Source organism: Otolemur garnettii, unplaced genomic scaffold, assembly GCF_000181295.1.
Source record: "Otolemur garnettii isolate 467f Iridium unplaced genomic scaffold, OtoGar3 scaffold00021, whole genome shotgun sequence".
NCBI classification, from domain to species: Eukaryota; Metazoa; Chordata; class Mammalia; order Primates; family Galagidae; genus Otolemur; species Otolemur garnettii.
In genome coordinates, this window is record NW_003852416.1 from 11,355,172 (window position 1) to 11,371,225 (window position 16,054).

Genomic DNA, 16,054 nt, shown 5'->3' on the forward strand with positions numbered 1-16,054 from the left:
GATAGTCTCAATTCTACTGTTCAGCTCTATCAGAATCCTAAGGTCACCATACTTTATCAAGATAAAAAATAGGGCGGCACCTGTGGCTCAGTGAGTAGGGCATTGGGCACCATATACTGAAGGTGGCAGGTTCAAACCCAGCCCCGGCCAAAGTGCAACAACAAAGATAGCCCGGCGTTGTGGCAGCACCTGTAGTCCCAGCTAATCAGGAGGCTGAGGCAAGAGAATCGCCGAAGCCCAGGAGTTGGAGGTTGCTGTGAGCTGTGTGATGCCACAGCACTCTACCGAGGGTGATAAAGTAAGACTGTCTAAAAAAAAAAAAATAGAAAATATGTCTCTCAGGGAATATCTCCTCCAATATGAGCTGAAGCGCAATATATATTTATAAAAAATATATAAATGTAATTTATAATTATACATATAATTATATATATAAATTTATATAATGTACATTTATATAGACTTATAAAATATATGAATATATAAAAATTTATATCAAATATAAATTTATATATAAACATATATGTATAATTTTCAACTAATTTGAAACTATATTATTCAGAAGAATTTGTCTTAACTTATGGTAAAGTTTCACTGAAGTGTAAAACTCAATAAACCAGAAAGTAATAGGCTAAGTAACCACCCCTGAATGGAAACCTCATGATACTAAGTCCATATATTTAAAATACTGTTTATTTGTGATTTAACATTAATTAGCATTACATCTAAGAGCAATATCAGATAACATTTATACATTTTTCCACAGGACACAGAGGTTCATTGGCTCATTCTTTATGCCAAAGCAAGTAAATAGAGGCATTAGCAAAAGGTGCAATAATTCACTGTTGCATTTAAAAAATATTTATGCACATTGCATTCATTTAGATATATATATTTTTAAAAAGTTATGGAAAAGCATAGTTCACAGGTTACTGTTTCTACATACATTGTAATACAACGTAAATGATGTAGAACATTAAAAAAATCCTCAAATACAGAGTTAAGCAACTGAAAGTTTCTGCTAAGAGATTAAAACACTGATTCCAGTAGTTAGTTTGAGATCTAGAAGGACATTTCCAGGCTCCGTTTCAACTTTGCATCGTCTAACACAGTCAAACAGAACCAGCCCCAGAACACACTGCAATCAATGTAATCTTTTGCATGCCAGCTCACCCTCCAGAAATGCTCTGGATTATTTTTATCCATAGATCATTTGGGATTATTGATCTTACATTGATTTATGACATTACTTGGGTGAAGAGGGAAAAGCCTATATTATGCCTAGGTTTAAATTTGTATTTACATTGGAAAGAAAATTAACTGAAAAGATTTTTTAAAAATCTGTAAAAATAAGGAAGTGGTAGTTTTCTCACTGGTAGGATTAGACCTACTGATTTCTTCTAGTACTGCCACAAGTTAGAAGAAAGTAACTCTTTTGAAACTCAAATATCAACCGAGAAAGTCACTGATTCTAGCAGAGCAATAGGATTTTAGAAATTTGGGGCATGTTTCAAATAAATCACACTTGATATCTTATTGTGAATGTGAGTTGTTATCAAACTAGAATTCTTTTCACATCTTATCTTTTGTTCCCTTTTCACTTTCCTTTTCATTCTTTTTCATTTGGTTACCTTATGAGATTTTCTTTATTCACTAGCAATACTAAGAGAAAAATAAAGGAGAAGATTCAAATATGAATCTAGATGTACCTTATATGCTCTAATCCCCTTTTGATACCAAATCCCTGGATTCTTGAATTAGATTTAAGTATACTCAGTACCAAGCAGCCTTAAAGATGCTCTACTGTGAAATGATTGGCTAATATGCTTAGGACACTTTTATACTGTATGGTATACAAATATCTTAACATATAAAAATTGGTTTTGCCAGAGTTAAACTAAATAACCCATGTTATGTGTACAAAATCCCCTTTGTTGAAAAATAAGGGGCTGTCTAAACTAATAAAAAAAGGAATTTTTCAAAAATTATAGTTTACTAAAACAACTTTTTTGGCAAACAAAGTTACTTCAGGTGAGGAAATTTTATACTGTGAATAAAATTCCAAATGAATCTTTTTCTTAAAACTTTTAAAAAAATTATGTGCCAGTGTATACTAATGCTATATAGACTCTTGTCTTAGACGCTTTTAAAGCATTCTATTAATGCCCATTGAAACAATGGGGACCCAAAAAATACAGTCAAAAAGTATGATAGAAAATTATAATCTGATTACCAAGTGAAACAAGTGTTGAGAAATAAAAATTCTCACTTGTCCACTGGCAATTTCTTTCCAACAGATACTATGGAGAAGGCCTGAAGTAATTCAGACAGATATGTTTGTGGTGACTATAATATATTTTCATGAGGGCAGAGCTAATTAAAACTAGCAATTGTTTAAAAATTCAAACCCTTTTTTTTTTGACATACAAAATGAGAGATGAATTTGAAAGTTTTTTTCATAATACGTTTTTCTTTTAGTAAAACCTCTTTCCAGTTCTTAAAGTCCAGTTTGCTACATACCCCCAATCTGATCTACCACTCCATATTAATAATCAACTTAAATGTGGTATTTAAATGTGCAATGTCACATTGTACTAGTAACGATTATAAAAAGACTTTAGGCTTCAACTTTCTCCTTTTTCTTGTTCTTTTTCAGAAAAGAAGGAGTGCGGAACTTCTTCTTTTTCTTGGATGGTGATTTTGAAGGTGAGCCTTCAGGTGACAGGACTTCTTCAATTTTTTCTGGAGACTTAATGGTAATCTCGATGTTTTCTATGGTCGTGCTTGTAGTTAACCTGCTCACTCGCTTAGCAAGCTCATCTTCAACGTCATGCATATCATCTTTGCCATTTACAACCATGACAGGCACTTCCATGGAGATGAAGCTCTTGGAAAATAGCTCATGGTTTTCTACAAAAGGGGAGGGGTTTCTGGGTTATTTCCATAGTTAACCATTTTTGCTTTACTATGAAAAACTGAAATGTTTTAGCAACGTACTAAGGCATTGCTTCAATTCCAACAAAGAGAGACCATTATTTTAAGAAACGATGGATCTACTAACATGAAGTTAATTTTTTTAAATGACATAAAAGGGAAGGGAGCAAAGGTGTTAAGACTACACCAGGGAAGCTAGCTGACATGATGGTCTCATTGTAAATCAAGTCACTATATGTGAGAAAGACAATATATCTTCTTTAGTTTGGGTATCATTCGGCAATCAAAACTGAAAAGGATTTCATGCTGCTGCCTGGAAGACGCATGACAAGATCAATTTTAATTCCACAAATTCTTAAGAGCCATGGGTCGCCAAAACCCAGGGTTTTGTTGTTGTTGTTGTTGTTTTTTTTTTTTGAGACAGAGCCTCAAGCTGTCCCCCTGGGCAGAGTGCCGTGGCATTACAGCTCACAGCAACCTCCAACTCCTGGGCTCAAGCGAGTCTTCTGCCTCCGCCTCCCAAGTAGCTGGGACCACAGGCACCCGCCACAGCGCCGGGCTATTTTTTGGTTGCAGCCGTCATTGTTGTTTGGGGGTCCGGGCTGGGGATTCGAACCCGCCACCTTAGGTGTACGTGGCTGGCGCCTTAGCTGGTTGAGCTATAGGTACCAAGCCTGTTGTTGTTTTAAAGACGGAATCTTGCTCTGTCACCCAGCCTGGAGTGCAGTAGTGCAATCATAGCTCATGGTAGCCTCAAACTCCTTGCTCAAGTGATCTCCCCATCCTCTTGCCTCAGACTCCCAAGTGGCTAGGACTACAGGCACTAGCCACTATGCCTGGCTAATTCTTTTATTTTCTGCAGGGACAGGGGCTTGCTATGTTGCCCAGGTTGGTCTTAAACTCTTGGCCTTAAGTGATCTTCCTGTCTCCACCTCCCATGAAGAACAAAAAGAGCACCATTTTTAATAATATAAATTACTGGGAGATATAAGAAAAGTCTATGGCAAACTTACTCTGATCAGTTGTTCCCAGATTCCTTACATGAAAACAAATGACAGAGGGACAGACTCAAGACCGACTCAGTGAATGCTATGGGAAATTACATTGAATACCTTCCAACTTTTCAGGGACATTTTGCGGTGACTGAGTTTGAGACTGAATTTGTGAAACAGATGAAGCGTCATCTGAGAGTAATTCCTGCTCAGCATCTGTTGGATAAGAGTTTAGTTAAAAGCCATGCAAAACAAAACAAAGCAGGATAAGATTTTAGGCAGGTTAGTGCATACATCAAATGCCTGCATACGCAGAGTAGATAAAAATTTTGGCATTGAGTTGAGCATGCTAACAGTTATCCCATATAGCAATCATTACGCATTCAAAAGAAGTTAACGTGTTAAAATTTCTGGCTGCTAACGGTAATTCTACATACAGGGTTACGAAGGCAGCATAGCTACTGGCAGCCCAGGCAAATGCGTATGCACTTAGCTTCTGCTAATGTTAAAAAACCAAAACATTCTATGCAGCCAAATGAAAATAATATAAAGCCTCACCAATGATGCTATGTCAATGAGGCAGAATGAGTCACTGAATTTTTGAACAATATCCAATTAGTGATTCCTGTCATGGCAACAGTACTGAGCTGAATAATTCAGATGGTCAAAAGGAATGTAGAAGAAACTATAAAGTTATATATAAAAAGTTCTAGAGTGCAATATTTGTTACCTGGCATCTTTAGGCTTTCAAAGAATAAGAGAGCAAGAGGGACATTTTACAAAATATAAAATAACAGAGAAATCTCCCAACTTTATGTTAGAATAACCAAATTCAACAATACCACTTAGAACATTTTAGTGTAATTTAATGAGTCAGGGTGACTCCTTTTTTGACAGAAGCTTTAACACTGTTTCTTGGATGATCGAGATGCCATTTGTTCTTCCTACATGATGTCTAACATGGCACCAGTTTTTAAACTTATGGCTTGTTTCGTTTGGGGTACAAATTTCAACTGTATACTGTGGATGCTCTCCCCTATTCCAAGGTCACAGACTTCTTATCCTTTCCCAAATGTATACTGTATATGATTGAGCATCTATTTTGCAGGTGGGTTATCAACTGTCTGAAGCTTAAAGATCCAAGATTAAGAACCCCTGTTAAAAAGAATCTTATTCTAGAAAAAGGGAGCTAGTAATCAATTTGTTAGCATATTTTCATTAACAATTTTTAAATATAGTCCTAGCAATCTACTTACTAAGGATTCCAAAGTCAGAAAAATTCAACCTCACTGGAGTACTCATGTGCTTAAAGAAAGTCACTTCAAAATTTTAGCAGTTTTAATTTTAGATTTTGAAGTGACACTATTGACACCCTGAGACACCCAAGACAGAGATTTTACAAAGCAATGAAACCATAAACTTGTGAATCTATAATTATCTCAAAATAAAGATTCTGAAAGCCATATACTATGACATGTTTACATCTATTAATATATCTACTTTGGCTAGTAATTCTTTACTCATCGGGGATTTCACGTTATAGAAGATTTTACTATAAATAGCTAGCACTGAGATTCCTTCTGAGGGAGAACAGCTTTCTCTACATGTGAAGACACACGGTCTATGTTAGTTCTTTACATTACAGCACCACATGTACTCAGTTGAAGACCGAGGCAGACAAAGCACAACAAGTGATAATAGGAACATTTAAAAAAACTTTTAACTACAAAAAAATTGACTCTTGTCTATCATCCAACTCGAGGTGTTAGCAGTGTGGTCATCCTAGACTTAACATAAAAATTAACTAACCTTCTAGGCCTTGTTGTTTACGTTCGATTGTCTTCTTATACTCTTCGAGTTCTCCTTCTGTGAGATGACTGAATGGGTTAGGAGGAGCTGGTGGGCCATGGTCATCATCTTCAAATTGCATGGTCTTCCAAAGAAAAAAATGATCAATTCATTACCAAGAGTTTTACTTCTATCTACACATGCACATCCATTTATATACACGCACAAAAATGCACATGTTGATGATGAAACTCTGCTTCACAACAATCATGAAAAATAATCAGGCGACATGCTTTGTTTCAGATACTCTTCTCAGATTCATGCTCTTCGGATAATACTCTAAGGACTAAAATTGCCAGTGTTGTTTCCTCAATATGCCTACATAGGTAAAGTTTAATACTCTTAAAAAGAAAAAGAAAAGAAAGAAAAACTAAGTTCTAATAAGCTTCATATAACTGAGAAATATAGTGAAAAAACAAGAATCACTCCATTTCAAAATCTTTTCTAAAAAAGGCTTAGAAAAATGGAAATATACCAAAAGAACTTCTTTAAATTTGTCATGAAAATAAGCTTGTACATATTTTCTCGAGGAAAGGAATGAATAACTTTCAGTTATACCTGGCAGATAGAATTTGGGCATTTTTAATTTATTTTTTGGAGTCAGAATCTCACTTAGTGGGCTCTCCATCTCCCTAGAGTGCTGTAGCATCATAGCTCACAGCAACTTCAGATTCTTGGGCTCAAGCGATTCTCTTGCCTCAGCCTCCCTAGCGGCTGGGAGTACAGGTGCCCACCACAATGCCCGGCTATTTTTAGAGACAAGGTCTCACTCTAGCTCAGGCTGGTCTTGAGCTTAGGCGAGCTGCCAGCTTCGGCCTCTAGAGTGCTGGGATTACAGGTGTGAGCCACTGTGCCTGGCCTTCGAGCATTAATTTTTAATCCCTCCCCAAATCCTACTAAAATGATAGTAAAGGAATAATAGTAAACTTTTAGGGACAAAGAATGGGAGAGGAGATAAGAGACGAGAAATGTTAACACATTTTTGAAAGATGGAAAACAAGTGGAAGAGTGGGTGGCAGAGCTGAGAAAGTTGAAGTCTTAGTCTTGCAAAAAACCATGCAAATGAGAAGAGGTCTGATAAGGCTCAGAAACTAGAGGCATCGGGGACCACAGGAAGTGCTGGTGCAGAAAATAGGGAGCAGAAATAGGGTGCAGAAATAGGGAGACAAGATCAAAACATAAGAAACAGATTCCAAAGTTCCCTTCCTACTCCACACAGCCAAGCACTTACTTCTCTCCCAACTCTGTATAAAATCAGAGGCTTATTCTTTAGAAAAAACTGACTAAGGACATAAAACACAGCTGTGGGGTTCTCAGAAGGACAGTAGGAAACTGAGAATTCTTCCCCAGATAAATTAAATGGTCCCAGATAAAAGAACTTCAGATAGTAATGTTTGAGGATTCTCCAGGGAAACCACCTGGTTCACATGTAGTCACCCTATAGAGAAGCTCACCAATCCCCAAGCTCTATACAAGCCCAGAGTTTCTGATCAGCTTTTCATGCTTCATTCTTTATTGTAAACAGATTGCTGCAAATTACCAAACACACCTGAAGAAAGCTACCGACACAGAAAAGACCAGAATCAACAAGAAAAAGGGAACCCAGAAGAAACAAAGACAACAAAGGCTGAAACAAATATAAAATTGATTCCTTTAGAGTAACAAGAGAAAATTTATCTATGAAACAAAGATTAGTATAAACATTCAGGGAATAAGAAGTGTTAAAAACAAGAAAATAAAAAGTTGAAAATAAAATTAAGAAAGTCTTCTGGAAAGCAGGATAGACAGACAGAAAATAGTAGAAAAAGAAAAAAATCAGGGGCTCAAAGATGCCAAACATCCAAACTAACAGGATATATGGAAAAAGAAAGAAAGAAAGAAATTGGAGAGGCGAAAAAGAACACTTTTGAAGAAATACTTAAAGAAAAAGTTCCCCAAACTGAAAGATATGACTTTGCAGATTAATCTGCTGTTAATTTGTGGCGGGCACTTGTAGTCCCAGCTACTTGGGAAGCTGAGGCAAAAGAATTGCTTGAGCCAAGAGTTTGAGGTTGCTGTGAGCTTTGACGCCACAGCAATCTACTGCGAGGTCAATAAAAATCTGCTGTTGACTGTTTAAGGCTACTAATTGCTCAAAACAGAGACTAAAAAGAGGTCAACTATGAAGCACATAATCATAAAATTTCAGAACAGCAGGGATGTAGCATGTTCTAAAAGAAAAAAAAAAAAAGAATCCAATACAAAAGTTCAGGAATCACAATGCCTTTTTACTTTAACAATGTAGAGGACAGGCTGGGCCTCATAGCTCACGCCTGCAATCCTAGCACTTAGGGAGGCCAAGGTGGGAGGATTGCTTTAGACCAGGAATTTGAGATCTGCCTGAGAGAGACCCTGTCTCTACTAAAAAGAGAAAAATTAGCTGGGTGTGGTGGCATGTTTCTGTAGTCCCAGATATTTAGGAAGCTGAGGCAGAAGGATTGCTCAAGTCAGGAGTTTAAAGTTGTGGTGACCTATGATGATGCCACTGCACTCTAGCTGGGGCAATATAGCAAGATCTTCTTTCACTCTCTAAACAATGAACAAACAACCAACCAAAAAAACACTGAAAGTAAAAAAAAAAAAAAATCAGGAGAAAATAGAGTGATGCTTTTCATATTTTTTGGGGTAAATTATTAGTATTCTATACCCATTGTGTGCACATTTGAAGGTAGAATAAAGGCATTTCAAACTGTTACTTCCTATGTATCTTTCCTTAGAAAGCTATTTGAGGATGTGCTCTATGATAACGGAGTAAATGAAGAAATCAAAAGACACAAGAAATAGGAAACAGAGGATACAATATAGATGAGAAACAGATGACTTCTGAGAATGAACCTATGCAGCCTGAGAACAAGTCCAGATTTAGACCAGAATAACGAGCTAGAATGGAGAGATTACCCTTTGGCTTTCAATCTATGAGGGACTTTGTAAATTGGTTGAAAAGTTTATGAAAAACTAAGGCAATGTACCCAAAATACTAAGGAAATGAAAAAAGGAGGCAATTATTAACTCGAGGGTGGGGGAAAAGTTGTATAAGAAAGGAAATCCTACCTGGCTCAGTAGCAAACAAATAATAATATACATAATGAAAAGATGAGATAACAACAACAAAAACTGTGATATAAGCTTACAGGGACAGAGAGGGAAAGAAGGGAAGCACCGTGTAAACAGGTTAAATCCTCATCTTCCATAAAAGAAGTCACTGCTATGTTTTGTTAATTCCCCGATGAACTTAACCCCCACATTTTCCTATCTCTGAAATTGGGAATCCTGTTATACTTTATGGCTTCCTACAATAATTGCCAAGTGTTTTTTTTTTTTTTCTATTAGTGATACATAAAATAATGTCCACCTTACAATCAATGACATAAATCTCATAAAATACAGTCAAGGTCTAAAACTGACAGACCAAGAAAAAGCAGAATAAAGATGCTCTTTAGAAACACAAGATAAATGCTAGAAGCAGTAAAAACAACAGGAAGTCCTTTAAGTCTTATGGATTGACTTTTTAGCATGTGCTTATGTTAACCTTAACAAACGTATGCATATTTACAAAGCCAAGAAATTACTGTGGTAAATCAAAAACGAAGATCACATTGCTTCATGGACTTACAGAAGGAGGCTTATCCACGACAATTCCAGCCAGCAACTGGGACTGTGGTCCTGCTGTTTTTAAGTCATATCGGTTTTGTTCCCGGATCTGAATTGAAAAACGACAAGTTTTTGGAGGCAACTGTACACATAACCTTTGCTTTCTCTTTTCTTAAAACTTTACTATCTGACCACTCCAGAGTAGGTGTCTCTTCAATTCCCACCTCCACAAAGACCTTTTACCATTTTAGTAAGTCACATTCATCTCTCCTCTTCCTGGTGTGTGATGTCCTTGTGTTTCACACTGTTAGAGAACTGCATTTCCCCAATAATACCAGGGTTCATGAAGGCAGAAATAGTTTAATACTTCTTCCCCACATAGCCTGTTACTGATGATCAGCACAGAGTTAGAGGTATCCAATGTTAGCTGAATTTATATTGAATTTTAAATTTTTCTGTATTCAAACTCCAAAGTTCAGTATTAATCTGATTCCATCAGTAATGATTTAAACATAAAACAGAACACAGAAGACAAGGTCTTACCTTATTTCTCTTTTCTAGAACCTCGCTCGGATTTGTGTTTAAAGGAACAAACTGATTTGGATCTTCAATTTTGATAGGTGTTCCACTGCTGACTTTCGAGGAGTCCTCTGCTTTCATCCACTGAAGAATCAAGAATTTTAACATTAGTAGGTACTTCTTGCTAACTGTTTATAGTCTGAAGGGGGGCATACATCTTGCCAATCTTTTAAAATATTTCACTAAGCAGTATCTTCGTGGTCAGTTAGTTCATATTTCATACTAGTTAGAAAAAGGCCCCAAATCAGCTTTTGCTTTTTAAAAAAAATAAAATGGTACCACTATTCATATGAATACTCATTGCACTGCTAATTAAATTTTCTCCTCTTGACAGATGAAAATATGATGCTGAAAGCTACTGTGAGCACAGACCCAGAGCCTGACCTCCCATTAACTCACATTCAGAGTTTTGTATCCTACACTGAAGTTTCATGAGATGATGGTAAAGTAGTCATCAAAAAGAACTAAAGGAATCTCTTAAGAGTTAGGTTTCCAAACTTCACTTCATTTGTGGTTGACAGAAAAGGCCAAGCCCCTAATCAACATTTTATAATGGGGATAATCTGATAATACACAGCCTAACTGAACCACAGGATTGGAAGGAGCGTATATAATTCTCATATCCCATTTTATAATCTTTTAAGAAAGCTAATATTTATCAAGATTAAGGATGACTGACCAATCTCTGTTAATACAATTAATTCTGGAACACTTATGAACTTAATTATGTTCTTTTACTGGGAGACAAGAAATCTTATGGAATATGGAAAAAATTCTTCGATGCCTAGGCATTTCCATATTGAATGCTATTGATTTATATGATAGGATGAATTAATTTTGAGTATCTAGAGAATATCTGGTGATAGGTGATCCAAAATTAACCAAACCTGAAGCAAAATTCTGAAAAAATTAAAACAACCCACTTCTCTACCTACAAGGTCTTGCAAAGGGTAGCTATGTACAACAGTTCATGCAACTATGGCATAACTAGGTGTTGGCAACTGTATTATTCTAATTCACTGGGGCAATATCAACTACAAAGAACTATCATGTTGTGGGTAAGAACTGGGCTTCCGAGTCAGACTGTCTGTATTCAAATACTGACTTTACCATTAGGTTTTTTTTTTTTTTTTTGTAGAGATAAAGTCTCACTTTATCACCCTTGGTAGCATCACCCACGGGTAGTATCACCCGTGGCATCACACAGCTCACAGAAACCTCCACAGAAATTCTCTTGTCTCAACCTCCAAGTAGCTGGGACTACAGGCACCCACCACAATGCCTGGCTATTTTTTTTTGTTGCAATTTGGCTGGGGCTGTGTTTGAACCTGCCACCCTTGGTATACGGGGCCGACACCCTACCCACTGAGCCATAGGCAACACCCAGCTCTTTTTTTAAAAAAAAACTTTTATTTACTTATTTACTTTGAGACAGAGTCTTACTTTGTTGCCCTGGGTAGAGTGCCATGCCATCAGCCTAGCTCACAGCAACTTCAAACTCTTGGGTTCAAGTGATCCTCTTGCCTTAGCCTTCCTAGGAAGAGGGACTACAGGTACCCACCCCAACACCAGGTTAGTAGACAGGGGTCTAGCTCTTGCTCAGACTGGCCTTGAACTCCTGAGCTCAAGCAAACTGCCTGCCTTGGCCTCCCAGAACTAGGATTAGATTATGGGTGTGAGCCAGCATACCCAGCCTCTTTTGCCTTAATTTTCTCATCTACAAAACAGGAAAAAAACAAAACAAAACAATACAAACAAAAGCCCACACATTTCACATTAGGAGAATTAAATGAACAGTGCTTTGCAAAAAGTTAAAACCTGGTAAATGACAGAAAGATTTTTCTTATCTCCAATTTCCCATATATATGTATTTTTTCTTACATTCTATTTCCCAAATATCTATATCTATATCTATATCTATATATATATCTAATTTGTTTGGGTTTTTTTTTGAGACAGAGTCTCACTATATTGCCCTGAGTAGAGTGCTGTGGTGTCACAGCTCACAGCAACCTCAAACTCTTAGGCTTAAGCGATTCTCTTGCCTCAGCCTCCCAAGTAGCTGGGACTACAGGTGCTTGCCACAACGCCTGGCTATTTCTTTTGTTGTTGTTGTTGTTGTTTGGCAGGCCCTGGGCCGGGTCTGAACCTGCCAGCCTCTGTGTATGTGGCCAGTGCCCTAGCCACTGAGCTACAGGTGCCGAGCCAAACATATGGAGTATTTCCCCAATATTTTTGGCACAGAATATTCAATTCATGAATAACAGGCAAAATATTTAGTAAAGGCCAAGAATGTAAAATGCTGGCATACTGTGATTTTGGTCCTGGGACTGGTCTCCCCATTGCGAGACTCCTCGGGCACATTCACTTTCATGTAAGTATTTGGAGAGTTCAGCCATCTTGTTTTCTCACGCTGCTGTCTCTGGGCCATGTATTTGAGAGGAGAGAGTGGCACCATATCGTCTTCAAAAGAAAAAGCAGTCACAGTGGCTGGGATTTCCACATCACTCTTGTGCCTTGGCTTCTCTCGGATGAGAGGATGCCTGTAAGCGTAGCCTGTTCTATACCCCTAAGGGAGAGAAAAATCACATTTGAAGCAATCAACCTGTACCAACACTGTTCAGATTCTGATTCTTTAAACAAATGATTTAAAAAGACTCCTTTGTTGAAAAAGAAATAAAGAGGAAAACAATCTCCAAACCCCACAATCTCCACATAACACCAGAGTTGAAACCAAGAAAATTTCAAGATCTAGTTAAAACTGATTGCAGCTGACACTGCAATTTCCACTCACACAACTGTTCCTGCCAGAGGTAATTTCTAAACTGCTGACTAGAAACATTTTTCCCCCTATAAAACTGTTTTAAGGAACAAAATCTCAAGTCTTTATTCCTGGGTCTGAAGGCAGTCTGCTTTGTGACCCTTCATGGAAGAGCACAAAATCTAACATAAGATGACATTTGCCAAACTGTACATGTGATAAGAGGTTAACATGCAAAACACATTAGGAACTCAATAAAGAATCCGAACAGACATTTCTCAAAAAACACACAAATGGACAACAAGTATGTGAGGAAACAAACGCTCAACACACCACTAATCAGGAAAATGCAAATTAAGACCCTAATGAGATCCCATCTCATACTTGTCAGAAGTGCTATTATCAAAAAAGACAAAAGATAAATATTGGACAGGATGTGGGAGAAAACCCTTGCACACTGTTGCTGGGGATGTGAATTAGTACAGCCACTTCCCAGCAGGGGTGGGAAACATGGGGCCTTGGGGCACATGTGGCCTTCTGGATCCTTGAGTGCAGCCTTTTGACTTGAATCCACATTTTATAGAACAAATCCTTATTATTAAAATGGGTGCAGAAGAGAAAAATGAGGTTTCCCGCCTCCTTTGGTGCTTTAAAAAAAAACACAATCTCAAACTCAGATGGCTGCAGGTTCCCTACGCCTGCAAAGTTTCTTATAAAATTAAAAACAGAAGTACTATATGATTCAACGGTCCCACTACTGGGCGTACATGGTCTGACAATTAAGTTTGCAAACTCACACTAGAAAAAGTGCTACATACCTGATTGCCAAACATCACGACAGTCACCTTTAAAGTACTCCCCTTGGGAAGTTATGCACTGACACCAGAGCCTAGTCCCCCCCCCTCAATACAATTTTGGAACTTTTTTTCCTGGAATAGCCATCAAAGCTGTCATCGTACTACCCCTTATGTTTTGAATGTCATCAAAATGTCTTCCATTCAAATTTCCTTTATCAGGTAAAGAAAACAGTCATCGGGGGCCAGATCAGGTGAGCAGAGAGGGTATTCCAATGTAGTTCTTTGTTTACTGGCTAAAACCTTGCTCACAGACAGTCTGGTGTTAGCAATGCATTGTCAGCTGGTGCATTGTTATGATGTAAGAGCCACAAGTTCTTAGTGAAAAGTGCAGGATATTTTCAGTTTAAGACTTTCCTGTTTCTCTATTGATGTTTCTCTGTATTGATGTTTACTTGGTCTGCTACGCTTCTCACAGTAAGCTGATAATTTTGAGGCACAATTAAATGAATTTTTGCAATGTTTTTGTCAGTTTGGCTGGTTACTGGCCACTCTTATCGCTCTTTATCAGTAACGTTTTTTCTCCCCTCAGAATAACTTTTAATCCATTTGGACCCTGCTGTTTTCTTCACAGCATTATTTCCATAAACATGGGACTAATATGTCCCTGATTTCAATTCCACTTCGATTTCAATGCCAAGTTTAATAAGAAATTTAAAGTTCGTTGCTCTAATTCAGCAGTTCTCAACTTGTGGGTTGTGACCCCTTTGTAACAATGAAAATACATCTTGGCATTAGAAAGGTTGAGAACCACTGCTTTAATTGAAGCTCCAACATTCTTGCAATGGCACACAAAAACACACAATAATGAATGCTATTCAGCAAGACAGAACCACATGACACAAACACAGCTGAGACACTGACATACCAAGGTTATAAATCTTACTGAGTTATTTGCACAGTGCTGCCAATGTACATGCACAGTGGCAAGTTCACAAACTTAATTGTCAGACCTGGTATATACAAAGGAAATGAAATCACGATGTCAGAGATATCTGTACTCCCATATTCACTGCAGAAGTATTCACAATAGCTAAAATATGGAACCAACCTAAATGATGAAGAAAACGTGGCATATACCATGTACACAAAGTGGAGTACTATTCAGTCATGAAAAAGGAAATTCTGTCATGTGCAACAGCATGGATGAACCTAGAGGGCTTTATATTAAGTGAAATAAGCCAGGCACAGAAAGACAAATACTATGTGATCTCATGTCTATGTAGATTCAGGAATCTAAACAAATTCATCTAAAAGTAGAGAGCAGACTGGCGGTTACCAAGAGGTGGGACAAGGAAATACTGGAAAAAGAACAAAAAATTTTAAGTAGATAGGAGAAATAAGTTCACGGATATGCTGTATAATATGGTCACTATAGTTAATAACAATGTATTACATTCTTTACAAAAAGATGATATTTGCATGTTCCACTATTTTTTTTTTTTTTGAGACAGAGCCTCAAGCCGTCCCCCTGGGTAGAGTGCCGTGGCATTACAGCTCACAGCAACCTCCAACTCCTGGGCTCAAGCGAGTCTCCTGCCTCTGCCTCCCAAGTAGCTGGGACCACAGGTGCCTGCCACAACGCCTGGCCATTTTTTGGTTGCAGCCATCATTGTTGTTTGGCGGGCCCGGGCTGGGGATTCGAACCCGCCACCTTAGGTGTATGTGGCTGGCGCCTTAGCCATTTGAGCCACAGGCGCCGAGCCCACTGTTTAATTTTTTACAATGTGGTCAAACCAAAATGCCTTTCTAGGGTCAAACACTGCTCCCAGGGGAGTAAGGAGCATGTTCCTTAGAGACATGGAGTCTGAAGACATGAAACCCATTTTTTGTTCGATTTTTCACCTACCAGATTGTCCAGAGTTCTCATCAGCCCTTCAAACTCAATCTCCCCAACCTTCCATTTCTGATGGGAACCCATATTCACACCTCCTCCTCCAGACACTGCAACAGTGTAAGTAGAAGCCTTATACTTCTGAAGGTCCAGTACAAGGAGATTGTCTACTCCACCTGCCCCTGCTAACGCCTGCACCTGCAATCAGGGGTAAAAGACAGAGACACACAGAACTGTAACGAGTGTAGGAGTATTTTACTCTCAAAAAGGCACAATTTCAATTTGGCAATTATCCATAATACCAAGAGTAGGCAACACTCCTGTACAAATAGGCAGCTGAAGATTCTTTTCTCTCTATCTGAAAAAGATACTTTCTAGGACTAACAGAAAATGCATTTCGAGTCATACCCTTTAACACTATTCAAGCAACTGAAATCTCTTGCCAAATTTTATAGTTTTTTTCTTGACGTTTTCCCCATGGCTATCTAGTTAGTATTTTTGCTGAATGGTATCTTAAGGAGTATACAACCACAATATTTTGAAATGAAGGATATTTAGGCAAAAGTTATTAACTCATTATTCTAATTTAATTAAGCTTTTCACAGCCCCATTTGAGGAGAGG

The 16,054-nt window shown here is 37.8% G+C and overlaps 1 protein-coding gene across 3 annotated transcripts in view; it reads right to left on the reverse strand.

Annotated features, from left to right (window-relative positions):
• Positions 1-675: 675 nt before the first annotated feature.
• ADD3 (adducin 3) overlaps positions 676-16,054 on the reverse strand; it is a 154,788-nt gene continuing 139,409 nt past the window's right edge. For 2 of the 3 annotated variants that reach the window (XM_023511615.1, XM_023511616.1), the window contains exons 9-15: positions 15,448-15,630; positions 12,295-12,552; positions 9,948-10,067; positions 9,427-9,513; positions 5,736-5,859; positions 4,047-4,142; positions 676-2,910 (exon numbers count right to left, since the gene is read on the reverse strand). In XM_023511615.1, the coding sequence (XP_023367383.1) occupies positions 2,618-2,910; positions 4,047-4,142; positions 5,736-5,859; positions 9,427-9,513; positions 9,948-10,067; positions 12,295-12,552; positions 15,448-15,630 (1,161 nt within the window). In that variant the 3' untranslated portion in view covers positions 676-2,617. The remainder of the gene's footprint in view (positions 2,911-4,046; positions 4,143-5,735; positions 5,860-9,426; positions 9,514-9,947; positions 10,068-12,294; positions 12,553-15,447; positions 15,631-16,054) is intronic. The other variant, XM_023511617.1, reaches the window with a different exon arrangement.